This window comes from Gobio gobio (assembly GCF_949357685.1).
Source record: "Gobio gobio genome assembly, chromosome: 22".
Lineage (NCBI taxonomy): Eukaryota > Metazoa > Chordata > Actinopteri > Cypriniformes > Gobionidae > Gobio > Gobio gobio.
Window position 1 is genome coordinate 26,816,756 of NC_137118.1, and position 13,006 is coordinate 26,829,761.

At 37.6% G+C, this 13,006-nt stretch overlaps 1 protein-coding gene across 1 annotated transcript; it reads left to right on the plus strand.

The window, feature by feature from the left end:
• On the plus strand, positions 1 to 12,145 carry LOC307119102 (gamma-secretase subunit Aph-1b). Its single transcript, XM_079805181.1, has 7 exons — positions 1 to 538; positions 1,008 to 1,181; positions 4,408 to 4,481; positions 4,602 to 4,724; positions 5,881 to 6,008; positions 7,698 to 7,821; positions 9,691 to 12,145. Exons 1-7 carry the CDS (start codon positions 426 to 428, stop codon positions 9,717 to 9,719), a joined length of 765 nt encoding a protein of 254 aa, XP_079661307.1. The 5' UTR covers positions 1 to 425; the 3' UTR covers positions 9,720 to 12,145.
• The last annotated feature ends 861 nt before the right edge of the window (positions 12,146 to 13,006 follow it).

Sequence of the window (13,006 nt, forward strand, 5' to 3'; positions counted from 1 at the left end):
GGACGTAAACCCGGAAGCGCAAGCCAGTCATTTAAACCAAACAAAAGCCCTCGGAAGTGTCGCGTGTGTGTTTTATTCGGGAAAGAGAAACTGGAGATTAAGTTAGAAAATGTTACCAAACAAAGCGCTGACTGAAGAACGACCCAACCCGCGCCAATATTATCGGATTTATTCGTTTTGAAGTCTTTGATGGATCGATTCTTTATTTGTCTGTGTAGGAGAATTCTGTGATTTGTCTGTATTGTAACGCTTCAAATGAAATTAGCAGGTTTAAACTATCTCTGATTGATGGAGAATTAAGTAAATCTGTCTCTACATTGTATTTAGTATATTTCTGTAATTTTGTGTATTTCTGTTGGAGCCCGATTGTTGCTCATAATAGCAGGACTGTTTACTATAAAGAGAAAGGTCCTCGTCTGTCCAGAATGACTCTGGCAGTGTTTTTTGGCTGTGCTTTCATAGCGTTTGGTCCAGCTTTCGCCCTGTTTGTTTTCACTATCGCCAAAGATCCATTAAGAGTCATCATTCTGATCGCAGGGTGAGTCACGTGATCACATTTCACTCACATCATACACAGTCAAATGCATAATGCATTTAACAAAAGCGTGTTTTATTCATACATTAATTATACAGTGCCATAGAGAATCAGGTAGCTCCACAATAGTTTGTATTGTGACAAAGACAGGCTCAGTTTTTGGACTCCAGATAACACTATATTTTTCATGAATACATTTATTTATTTATATATATATATATATATATATATATATATATATATATATATATATATATATATATATATATATATATATATATATATATATAGTGTGTATATGTTCAACATATATATTGTGTGTATATGTTCAATAAATCTGCAGTTTATAAACATTCTAATGTTAAAACAACTCTGTTTTCCATAACATTAAAGTTAGATCTGAATGTGTGTCTATGAGAGGAGGCAGACATGGAGAATCCAGGCAGATGGAGCATGTGTTTGTGTGTTTCAGGGCGTTTTTTTGGCTGCTGTCTCTGCTCTTGTCCTCTCTGGTGTGGTTCATCGCTATGAAGGCCAGTAGCGGGGCACAGGATCCCAACCTGCACAGGGGGCTGCTGATTTTTGGAGTTTTCTTCTCGGTCTTGCTCCAGGAAGTGTTTCGCTTTGCCTACTACAGACTTCTCCGGTAAGGCTCATTATTGTGAGCCATAAATGATAAGAAATCCTCAGTGCCAAACATGACATAGTTTCACATAGTTTCCATTAGAACGGCTCAGATTCCAGAGCTTTTTAAGGCTAAGGATTATAACCAACAGATATCACCATATACTTTCCCACTTGATTAATCACAGTACAATAAAACTTTATTTTAAGGTTACATAGTTACACGTTACTACATGTACTTAGTAGTAACAGTAAATTATGCATAATTACAAGTAACTAACCCTAAACCAAACACTATAACTCTATAGTAAGTACATGTAGTTCATTAATATTACTCAGTACGTAGAGTAAGTACAATGTAACTACGTCACCTTAAAATAAAGTGTAACCAAAAGCTGTCATGCACTACTTTGTGTTAGTATTTGTATTCATATATTTTCAGAACAGAAATGTGAGCATCTGATTGCTTTATTTTGTTGACTTGGTGTTAGTGACAATACTGTCAACAGCCAGAAGGAAAAAAAACATATTTTCGATACATACAGTTTTTAGGAATACAATGTATAAAGTATACCATCAGGTAAATTATAGAGCTGCTAATTATAGATTTCTGTAGAGGCTTGTTTCCGCCACAGAATAAAACCAATTGAAATATTATTGCAACTTTTTTTCTTGCAATTGCAAGTTTACATCTTGCCATTCTGACTTTTTTTTTTACTCAGAATTGGGTCATATAAACTCAGAATTGTGAGTTAAAAAGTTGCAATTATATTTCAAATTGTTTCATTCCATGGCGGAAACAAACCTCCATCGATTTCTGACTTTGAGGAAAAGGGTCTTTAAAAGATATGTATTGTGATTGAAATCTACAGACACAAATAGATAAAGTGTAATAAAATGAACACTTAAATGTCTATTTTAGATGTTTTCTTTCCATTAGTCATGTTATGGAAGCAAAATAACCTCAAAATTGAGCAGTGCATGAATAAACGGTGGTTTTGCCTGCATCGTCTTGCCTAAATTACAAAATTATAAATGACAGAATAGATGTTATGATTTTGGAATTCGTTCTGATATAACGAATAATAATTGCTTCTTTCAGTTGATGCTCTAAGGCAGTGGTTTTCAAACCTGTCCTGGGGACACCTCACCACTACACATTTTGTATGTCTCCCTCCTCAGACACATCTAATTCAAGTCTTGCAGTTTCTACTAATGAGCTGATGAGTTGAATCAGGTGTGTTAGATGACGGAGACATGCAAAATGTGCACTGGTGGGGGGTGCCCAGGACCGGTTTGAGAAGTATTGCACTATGGCTACATTAATGCGGATATTATATTTGGGGGAAAAAAACACATTTACGCTTCAAAACACTGTCCACACTGGCGTTTTCAAGCATTTTCCAAAAGTTTCTCATCCACACTGAAACATTGGAAATTGCTAAATTCCCCTTACTGCACATGCGTAAAACCCATAGACTGTAAAAAAAAATGTGATGTCACCCATAGGATTTTGAAGAGCAGTTTTGAAGTGTAAAGTAGGGTTGAGCTGGCCATTGCCATCTTAGCAGCGCGTCACTCCCACAAAACTGAAAATGGGTGAAGAGGCGGGACGTGGATGGCTAACAGACAGCAGACAAACGGCAATCCACCTGTCGCTCAAAGTGGCCATTCCCCTTAATTATGCAGAATTTTAAGGCTTTATATATAATGTAAACAATTGAGTAATAAAATAAATAAAAAACTCACCGTTGTCATGAAGGGCAAAATTAGCCGTATAGACCAAAACCACAATTTGTACCAGTCTGTAAACATGTTTTTTTCTACTGTAAAGTTGGGCATTTTAACATGAGGCTCAATGAGATTCTGCTCCCTTTTGGAGCCTGTCCCTAGTGGCCAGTCGATGAATTGCAGTTTAAGTCACTTCCGTATTGGCTTCAAGAGAAACTGCGGGAGGTTGCCACTTGGTAAAACCTCATAAAAGCTCAATGAGATGATACAGATGGAACCGACATAATTAAGTTCTCATGCTATTCTTCTGGGAAGATTATTTTATTCAGCAAAATATCTCACCATTCACTGATGCGATTTAGTAATCATTATATGTTTGGTCTGAAATGCTACTGCTCTCATGTTTTGCCGCAGGACAGCAGTTGCAAGTCAATTTTCTGTCATCTTTGCAGGACTGTGATATAGAGTGTGCAAAGTAACAGTTTAGCAACTGTGTGAAAGTGAATAGCACAACAGACACAATAGCGGAATAAACATGCATGTATATCGGTTTAATATGCGTCACATGACTAAACATGCATCATTGTTTTCAAATACCTCCATTTTCACAGTCCACACTACGTCTCAGTGTGGACCAAAGGTCAAAACGGTGAGACATGATGTGTTTTCAAACGAAAACGTATTAATGTGGACGGGGCCTAGATCAGTAGGCTTGTATATCGATATATCGTCCCAGAAATACTTGCGATGAACAATATTATTGTAATTTTAAGACCATTTTATGCCACTGAATATATAATCCTAATATAACAGCATAATAATGCAAGTAGACCTACACACTTTCAAATGACAACCTTTTAATTCTTTAGATCATGGAAATTAAGGGTAAAAAATATATTATCCTAAATACATTTTTTTAATAAATAGTAAATAAGCATTTTCCATTGTGAAACGGCTTTAACTTCTTTGAAATCGAGTCCATTTGGGCTTATTTTTCAAACTGTCAGCCTCAAATGGTGCCTTTTTTTTCACCTGTCGATAACCGCTGTGTATGAAGGAACTGCCCGAGAACCACTTTCGCCTCCGCCACGGAAAACATACAAGATGACAGCACAATCAAGTAAAATGTTGGTGACATTTATTATCATGTAAACCTAATGGCCGATATATTGCATCACAAAAAATTATCGAGGTCATGTACATATATTGGTTGACATATTGATTATTACGACAAGCCTATAGATCAGGGGTTCCCAATCCTGTTCCTGGAGATCTACCTTCCTGCAAAGTTCATCTTAAACCCTGATCAAACACACCTGAAGCAGCTTAAGATCTTCAGGAGCCTGTCTGTGTGTTTGATCAGGTAGATCTCCAGGAACAGGACACTCCTGCTCTAGAAGGTCCCTGTGTTACTTGTCCAAGTTGTTGTTTTTCTTCGGTGGTGATTGCAGCTGTTGTAAGAGAATCTGTTTCCTATAAACTGTGATATATTTTTAACTCTTGTGTTGATCCATCAGGAAGGCCAACGAGGGTCTGGCAGCCATTAGTGATGATGACGGTTTAGCCATATCAGTCCGACAGATGGCTTACGGTAAATTGTGTTCCTGTCACACTTTGTGCTGCCTCAGCATGTTATTGTGTTTCCTGTTGCCTGTTGAAGATCACTAGTTGGCAGATTTATCATCAGATTGTCTGTGTGTTTTTTGGGCAGTGGCTGGACTGGGCTTTGGCATCATGAGTGGTGCGTTCTCGATGATCAACATCCTGTCTGACTCTCTGGGTCCCGGGACGGTTGGCATCTTTGGAGACTCACAGTATTACTTCATTACAGCAGGTGAGCTCCTGCAAAGTCTTGTGGGCCATCCAGATAAGCAGAGTAATCAACAGCTTCAACCACAAGGTGTGGTGTGTTTTTATGTCAACAGTAACAAACACTTGACGAATGGCACAAAACCAGTCCTGCTGTTGGGAAGAGCTGTATATTCTATTCTAATAATTGCTGGGGTCACTGGCGGAAAATATCTGAAACATTTGATATGTCCTGTGATATTTCTAGTCCACTGTGGAAAAAATCTATTCTGACTAGTTTTGTCAAAAATATCTATTTCAATATGTATCGATACTGAAATATCTGAAACGCTTCCAGTACTCCTTTATTTTTTGTGTGTGAATGTAGTTCAACAATTCAAATAAAGCATCCCTGTTCTGTGTGTAAGCTATTACAACAAAATTACCCAAATTATCTAAATATTATGAGATGATAACAAATTATCTGTATGGCGGTATATATGGAAGTTTTCCCCATGGTTTTGAAAATGGTATAGAATATCAATATTTTTCACGGTAACATATATCGAAGTATAAACATTTCAGTATCATGACAACACTAACTCTAACACCCTTGATATGAGTTTAAACAAATCAGTTCTCTTGAAAATGAATCTTAAATATCTTGTAGGTTTTTAGTTGTTCTTATCGATCTATTATAACCTGGATTTGGCCATGAAATATAGAAGCAGCAGAGTAAAGGTCATGTCGTTAGGTTCTACTTTTACAAGAAACACATATTTATTACATTATCATGAGTACATCCATATAATTTCAGTTAAATATCATTAAAATGTTGTGTAGCTATATTGAAACACAAGATTTTAATGAAACCAGCTCTGAAGCTTTATCTGTTGATGGCTCTCTTCTCAAACTCAAACAACAGAAAAACCTCGGATTGATATTTAAAATTTCACCATCATGTACGTACACAGCCTTGCTTTACCCAAGGTTATTATAGTTAACTAAAATGCCTAAAAAAAAACATAAACCCATAAAAAAATCATTACTTGAAATGACAAACATTAGCTGAAAACACCTTATTTCTGCTAGTTGCCAAGGCAGTATTTCTCATTTTCATGTACTTTAACCAAAACTATTAGGGGTGGGGTGAATTGGTGTATTGTGTTTGCATCTTTAAGGCTTGTGTGTTTGATGTGTAGCGCTGATGACTCTGGCGCTGACGCTGCTGCACACGTTTTGGGGCGTTGTGTTCTTCGAGGGCTGTGAGAAGAGCCGCTGGTGGGTCATCGCTGTTGTCGTCGGTCTCCACCTGTTAGTTGCTGGCCTGGTGAGCTTTACATAAACATACACACGTTCACTGTCCTGAATCTGTCTCTAATGTGAGGTCAAATCTGACAAAAACGACAAGTCACAAGTTCCATATTTTTTTATTAATAGTTTTCTATGTAATGCAGGTTCATTTCTATAGTCCACTCTGTTTAGTTGATCCAGACAATTGATTTCATATATTCAATTTACTTGTGCATTAGGTTGTACTTATACATACTTATAAATGTGCTACTGTTCAGTTAGGCTTTTTTGAAGGAATGTTTCAGAAGTACCGGTGTGTATTAATGGATCAAAAATAACTGTAAAGTCAATATAACTTTTACATTGCTACAAAAAAAGTCTGTTTTAAATAAATGCTGTTCTTTTGAACTTTGTTCATCAGAGAATCTTGAAAAAACATATTTGTGGAGAATCATATTTTCCACAAAATATGAAGTGATTGATATTAATTAGAAATGTTTCTTGATCATCAAATCAACATATTAGAATTATTTCTGAAGCATCATGTGACACTGAAGACTGGAGTAATGATAAATTACAGTTTACAATATAATCATATAGAAAACAGCTATTTTAAATTATAATAATATTTCACAATATTAATGTTAACTGTATTTTGGTCAAAAAAGACTTCTTTTTTTTGAGAGAGATTTCTTTAAAAAAACATTAAACAATCACTCCAAGCATTTGAACGCTAGTGTACTCAAGCGTGGCAAATGATGTGCTGTGTATACAGCTGAGCAACTGTATCTTGTGATGCTATAGTTACACCAGACATTTGATATGCTCTCCATGCTAATTCATGATAATGCTGTTGCTCAGATGATTGAATAGCAGCTCAGAGGTCTAATGTCTCATCTGGAAGCGGCAGCAGAGGTTCACATTACCTGAAACTGCTCTGATGTCACAGGAGCGGGACTGGGCTGTCCCTTCATACACACAGCTTGGATTATCCGTGTGCCTCGCTATATAAACTTTCCCCAGAAAGTGCTATTGCTTTTTATAGCTTGTCAGACTTTGGCCCTGTTTATGCCTTGTATTAACACGCATCTCAAAATATAAATGTCAAGTTGTCACCTTTATTTCTATAGCGCTTTGTTCAATATAGATTGCTTCAAAGCAGCTTTACAGGGAAAAACAGGAAAATAATGATCAATGATGCATACAGCAATTCTGCTGTGAAGCAGCTCTAAAAAGACAATAGGGTCATTGTTCAGCTGAGGTCAGTTCAGTGTTGATTCAGTTCAATAACTGTAAAGTTCATCAATTATGAAATGAGTTCATTTCATCTTTAGCAGCTCTGCAGAAAAAAGTGATGTCATCGTCCGGCTCAGTTCAGTTCTCATCCAATAGCGTCAGTGCGGTCAGATCAATAATATTGCTGAATATTAAGTGTCCCCAACTAAGAAAGCCAGCGGAGACGGTGGCAAGAACCCAAACTCCATCATGATAGAAATAGAGAAAAAACCTTGGGAGAAACCAGGACCAGTTCTCCTCTGGCCAAATTACCAAACATGGTGTGATTTATGATTCCAGGCTGCAAATCACAAGTCAGATTATGGATTGATATCGTTAAGAATATTTCATCCAGTTCCTTCTGCTTGAAGAGTGTCCTGTCCAGATCAGATCTGTTTTTCTATACCGTGTCTACTGCTAGTCTGCAATGTTCTCTCTTCCTGTGTGCCAGTCGCTGTTGAACCCGCTGTATGAAGCCAGTCTCCCTCCTGTGTACGGCATTATGCTGCTGATGGCTGTCTGGGCCTTCTTCTCATCTGGAGGATCACTGCACAACCTCAACGCACTCTGCACACGTAAGACATGACCTGCATACACTCTACATTTATGCTCTTTTTGCGCATTTCTTGACCCAGGAAGTTATTGAAAGTCACATGCTTCCAGATGTTCTTCATCGCTCTCATTACAGTAGACAGTATCTGTGAGCTGGGCTCAAGAGCATTTCCACCAGGCTCACATGAATACTAAGCTTGCAGATTTCCACAGTTGTTGACCGTAATTGTATTTGTACTCCGCTAAAATATTTAGGCACATTTGTCAAGTATCTGTAACTTTTTCTCCACTACATCTTAAAGGAACACGCTGACTTTTTGGGACTTTAGCTTATTCACCGTATCCCACAGAGTTAGATAAGTCCATACATACCATTCTCATCTCCGTGTGTGCCATAATTATGTCTGACGCACCCATCGCTAGCCTAGCTTAACACAAAGACTGGAGGTAAACGGCTCCAGCTAGCCTACTGCTCAATAAGTGACAAAAGGAACTTTGCTGCCGTACCATGAGTGCAGCGGCGCAATGATATTACGCAGCACCTGAAAATAGGCTAACTTCTGTCAACATAAACCAATGTGACAACCTGCTTGCACGGAGAGTGTGCTGGGGACTATTTTCAGGCACTGCGTAAAATCATTGCGCCTGCTGCACCCATGGTACGGTAGCAAAGTTCCTTGAATATTACGCAGGGATGAGAGTATAGTTCCTAGCCATATCGGCCTAGAAAATCACAGCTTTAAATTTTCCGTTGGTCTTAGTACACGATGTAACTATACACATCACATGTAAATAGGAAAATGTTGGCGTTATTTTGTCACTTATTGAGCAGTAGGCTAGCTGTAGCCGTTTACCTCCAGTCTTTGTGCTAAGCTAGGCTAGCGGTGGGTGCGTCAGTTATGGCACGCACAGAGATGAGAATGGTATGTATGGACTCTGGGGGATACGGTGAATAAGCTAAAGTCCCAAAAAGTCGGCGTGTTCCTTTGAAGTATAATGTACTTTTATTTCCTTTATTATATTTGTTTAATCTGGAGCCATATTCAATTAACTTAAGAAAAAAGTTAACTCTAAATAAAACATTCTTTTATTTTTGAAAAAACCTTTAAGGTTCCAGATGGAAAATATTTTTTACTATTTTTTAAATCATTTATTAATCTTTGTTAATGTTAGTAAGTATAATTGTTAATTGTTTGTTAGTTCATACTGCATTATTGTACTAATGTAAACAAATATAACTCTTGATTTTAAAAATGTATCAGTAAATGTTGAAATGAACATTGATTAATATTAATAAATGCTGAAGAAAGTACTGATTAATGTTAGGTCATGTTAACAAATGAAACCTTATTGTAAATTGTCATCGAGATGTTTTTGGGAATACAAAATATTCGTAATTTATTCTTAAAGGAATAGTTAACCCTAAAATTCTGTCATTTACTCTCCCTTCAAATGAGTTTCTTTCTTCTGCTGAACACAGAAGATGATATTTAAAAAATGTTGGTAACCAAAATGTTGATGGTCACCATTGACTTCCATAGTATTTTTTTTTCCTACTATGGAAGTCAATGGGGGACCGTCAACTGTCTGGTTACAGACATTCTTCAAAATATTGTCTTTTGTGTTCAGCAGAAGAAAGAAACTCATACAGGATTTGAACAAGTTGAGGGAGAAAAAATTTCAGAATCTTCGTTTTAGGGTAAACTATTCCTTAAAGGTAAAAAAAAAGCAGTTAAGAATTGCCTTCTTAAGAAGGGCATGGTGAGTCCGACCATATCCTTTTCCTAAAGACTAAGAGCAGTACCAGCCCACAGATCAGTGCTCCCACACCATCCCAAGCCCTTGATACCTTCCCGTTTGTCTAATGGTGTCTGCATTGGCTCTTTGTGCAGGCAGGAAAGCTGAAGGGGAATCTTCATAGTGAGATCCAGTACGAGAGAACGGCTTGACTGAACGGCAGCGGTTTGTGAAAGAGCACATCGAGTAGCTCCAAACCCTGAGGGGATCCAGACACATCCCCTCCAGCATCAGTGATCTCAGACGGGCCACAAGACTCTCACACAAACACTGTAAATAGCTTGATCTGAATGCAAATCAATAAGACTGATCTTTAATATTATTGTTTTAAAAGCAACATTCTCTGGCTCTTCTTGTGAATGTTTGTGGTTTTGAGTTTTCTTTGTTGATGTCCTTTACATTTTGAATGAAGCCTTATTGTAGAGCCACTGTTAGGGGGAGGAGTGATCGAAACAGAGCACCTCTTCACCCTCTTTCACTCATGTAATCATCATTTATTATTATTAGTCCAGAGCATTTCCATTTACTGGCATTGAAGGCTTTTCATATTTGTACAGTACATTCCGGAACACGTTCTTTGTGTTGTGACAAATGAATGCACAATGAGAACATTTAACTTTTACACTGTTCTCAAACTGAACAAATGTCTCCATGTGTAATTATGCAGTTTTTGGACAGATCGATGCCTGGTCTTTTTGAAAGTCTTTCTGGTAACACTTTATTTTACAGTGTCCTTGTTACACGTTATATGTACTTACTGTAGTAATAACTATAACGTATGCATAATTACATAGGATTAACCCTTAATCAAATCCTAAGTGCATGTAGTTTATTATTATTACATAGTATTTAAATGTATAATTACACTGAAACGCCTTAAAATAAAGTGTAACTGTCATTTTCCATCAGTATTGAAGTAATTTGGGTAACACTTTATTTTACAGTGTCCTTGTTACCCGTTACTTACTATAGTAATGACAGTACATTACATAATTACATGAAACTATCCCTAAACCAAACCCTAACTCTAAGTACATTAATATTACTCCGTACCTACAGTAACAAGGAAACATTAAAATAAAGGGTAACACATTTTTTCATCATTGTTGAATTAAAGTCACTTTATTTTAGTGTCCTTGTTACACACGTTACATGTACTTACTATATTAATAGCAGTAAATTATACATAATTACATACAACTATAGTAAGTACATGTTAATTAGTATTATTCAGTACCTACCAACAGTAACAAGGACACTTAAAATAAAGTGTTACCGTTGTTTTCAATCAGTGTTAAAGCCATTTGGGTAGCGCTTTATTTGACCGTGTCCTTGTTACCCATTACTATAGTAATAACCGTACATTTTGCATAATTACATGCAACTAAACTAACCCTAAACCATATAGTGAGTACATGTTAATAAATGTTAATCGGTACCTACAGTAACAGGGACACATTAAAACAAAGTGTAACCATAATTTGTTTGTAGCTCAGTATACAATGGGAATAACAAAGCAGCTAAACCTCATTTTCAATATATTTCTGACAATTGAATGCCACCTTTACACGCATGGATGGGAAGCAAAATCTGGATATTCTAGAGTCATTAATAGGCGCTTCAGAAGTGGTGCTGGACTGTGTTGTCACATGCAGGACAGCTGACTTGGATGTAGATCTCACACTTGTCATCTCAGTGACTTACAGTAACATAGCTTTAATTCCTAACCCAGCACACTAACATCATCACAGCATTTACTGACACATCAGCTGTTTTCCAGCCTTAAAGCACATTCCGCACACACGGGGAGCTGCAGCGTTCGGGTTGTTTCTCTGGATGCTCCTGCTCCTTCTTTCCAGCACGCGATTAGCATACGTTGCCTTCAGTAACCACCAACATTCACTCTGCTTCTGTATGTTAATGTATTACTTTCTGTACTCATACTCTGTTTGTATGCAAGCTGTTTCTGGTCTACATTTGGCATCCAGTGTTAAGAACTGTGCAGATGGAGCTCTCTCTTCATGGTCTGTACTGTATATTGGACACAATAACTCGGTGCTTACCTGAATTTCAATTACAAAAGGACTTCTTGTAATTATGTAACATTTTAATGCTGCTTTATAAAGTTTATAAGAATATGATGTGCCAAACAGGGAATCAGATTGCTGTTGAAATTGATTAGAAAAACAAAAAAGATTAAAAAAAGACCCTGTTAATCATTTCATGGTGTCAAAGTTATTTGAGGGGAAAGTGAAATATTTACTCCAGATATGGTACACATTTATGTGAATCGTAAATCTAAACTGAATGCATAAGGTGATGGGTGGACTCAATGCTAAGGATGTTTGGGTAACACAACATTGAGGTTAGGGTTAGGGTTACTAACAACAATGAGTGTACACAGCATTAATCTAGTTTAATGTTAGTTTTTCAATATATTATTAATTCATGTTCATTCCTGAAATGGTAATAATGTACAGTAGTGGCCAAAAGTGATGTCCAGCCTAGGAAACATCTTGACTCAAATATTAAAAATGTGTTCAAGATTTTAAAAGTTGTGCCTTGCAATAGTTTTATTTGTGATGAAAATTGTGCTGACGTTTTTTTGTCAGTCTGTCATACAAAGAATGTTTTTTTCCTGTTTTCTGCATAGTAAAAAGCCTGTAGCTGTAGTTATACACTGATCAGGCATAACATTATGGCCAAGTGAAGTGAATAACACTGATTATCTCTTCATAACAGCACCTGTTAGTGGGTGGGATATATTAGGCAGCAAGTGAACATTTTGTCCTCAAAGTTGATGTGTTAAAAGCAGGAAAAATGGGCAAGCGTAAGGATTTGAGCAAGTTTGACAAGGGCCAAATTGTGATGGCTGGACAACTGGGTCAGAACATCTCCAAAACTGCAGCCCATTGTGGGGTGTTCCCGGTCTGCAGTTGTCAGTATCTATTAAAAATGGTCCAAGGAAGGAACATTGGTGAACCGGCGACAGGGTCATGGGCGGCCAAGGCTCAATGATGCATGTGGGGAGTGAAGGCCGGCCCGTGTGGTCCGATCAAACAGGCAAGCTACTGTAGCTCAAATTGCTCAAGAAGTTAATGCTGGTTCTGATAAAAAAAAAGGTGTCAGAATAAACAGTGTGTCGCAATTTGTTCCGTATGGGGCTGCATAGCCGTAGACCAGTCAGGGTGCCCATCCTTACCCCTGTTCACCGCCGAAAGCGCCAACAGTGGACACATGAGCATCAGAACTGGACCACGGAGCAATGAAAGGAGGTGGCCTGGTCTGATGAATCATGTTTTCTTTTACATCACGTGGGTGGCCGCGTGTGTGTGCATCGCTTACCTGGGGAACACATGGCACCAGGATACACTATGGGAAGAAGGCAAGTCGGCGTTATCAGAGGCAGTG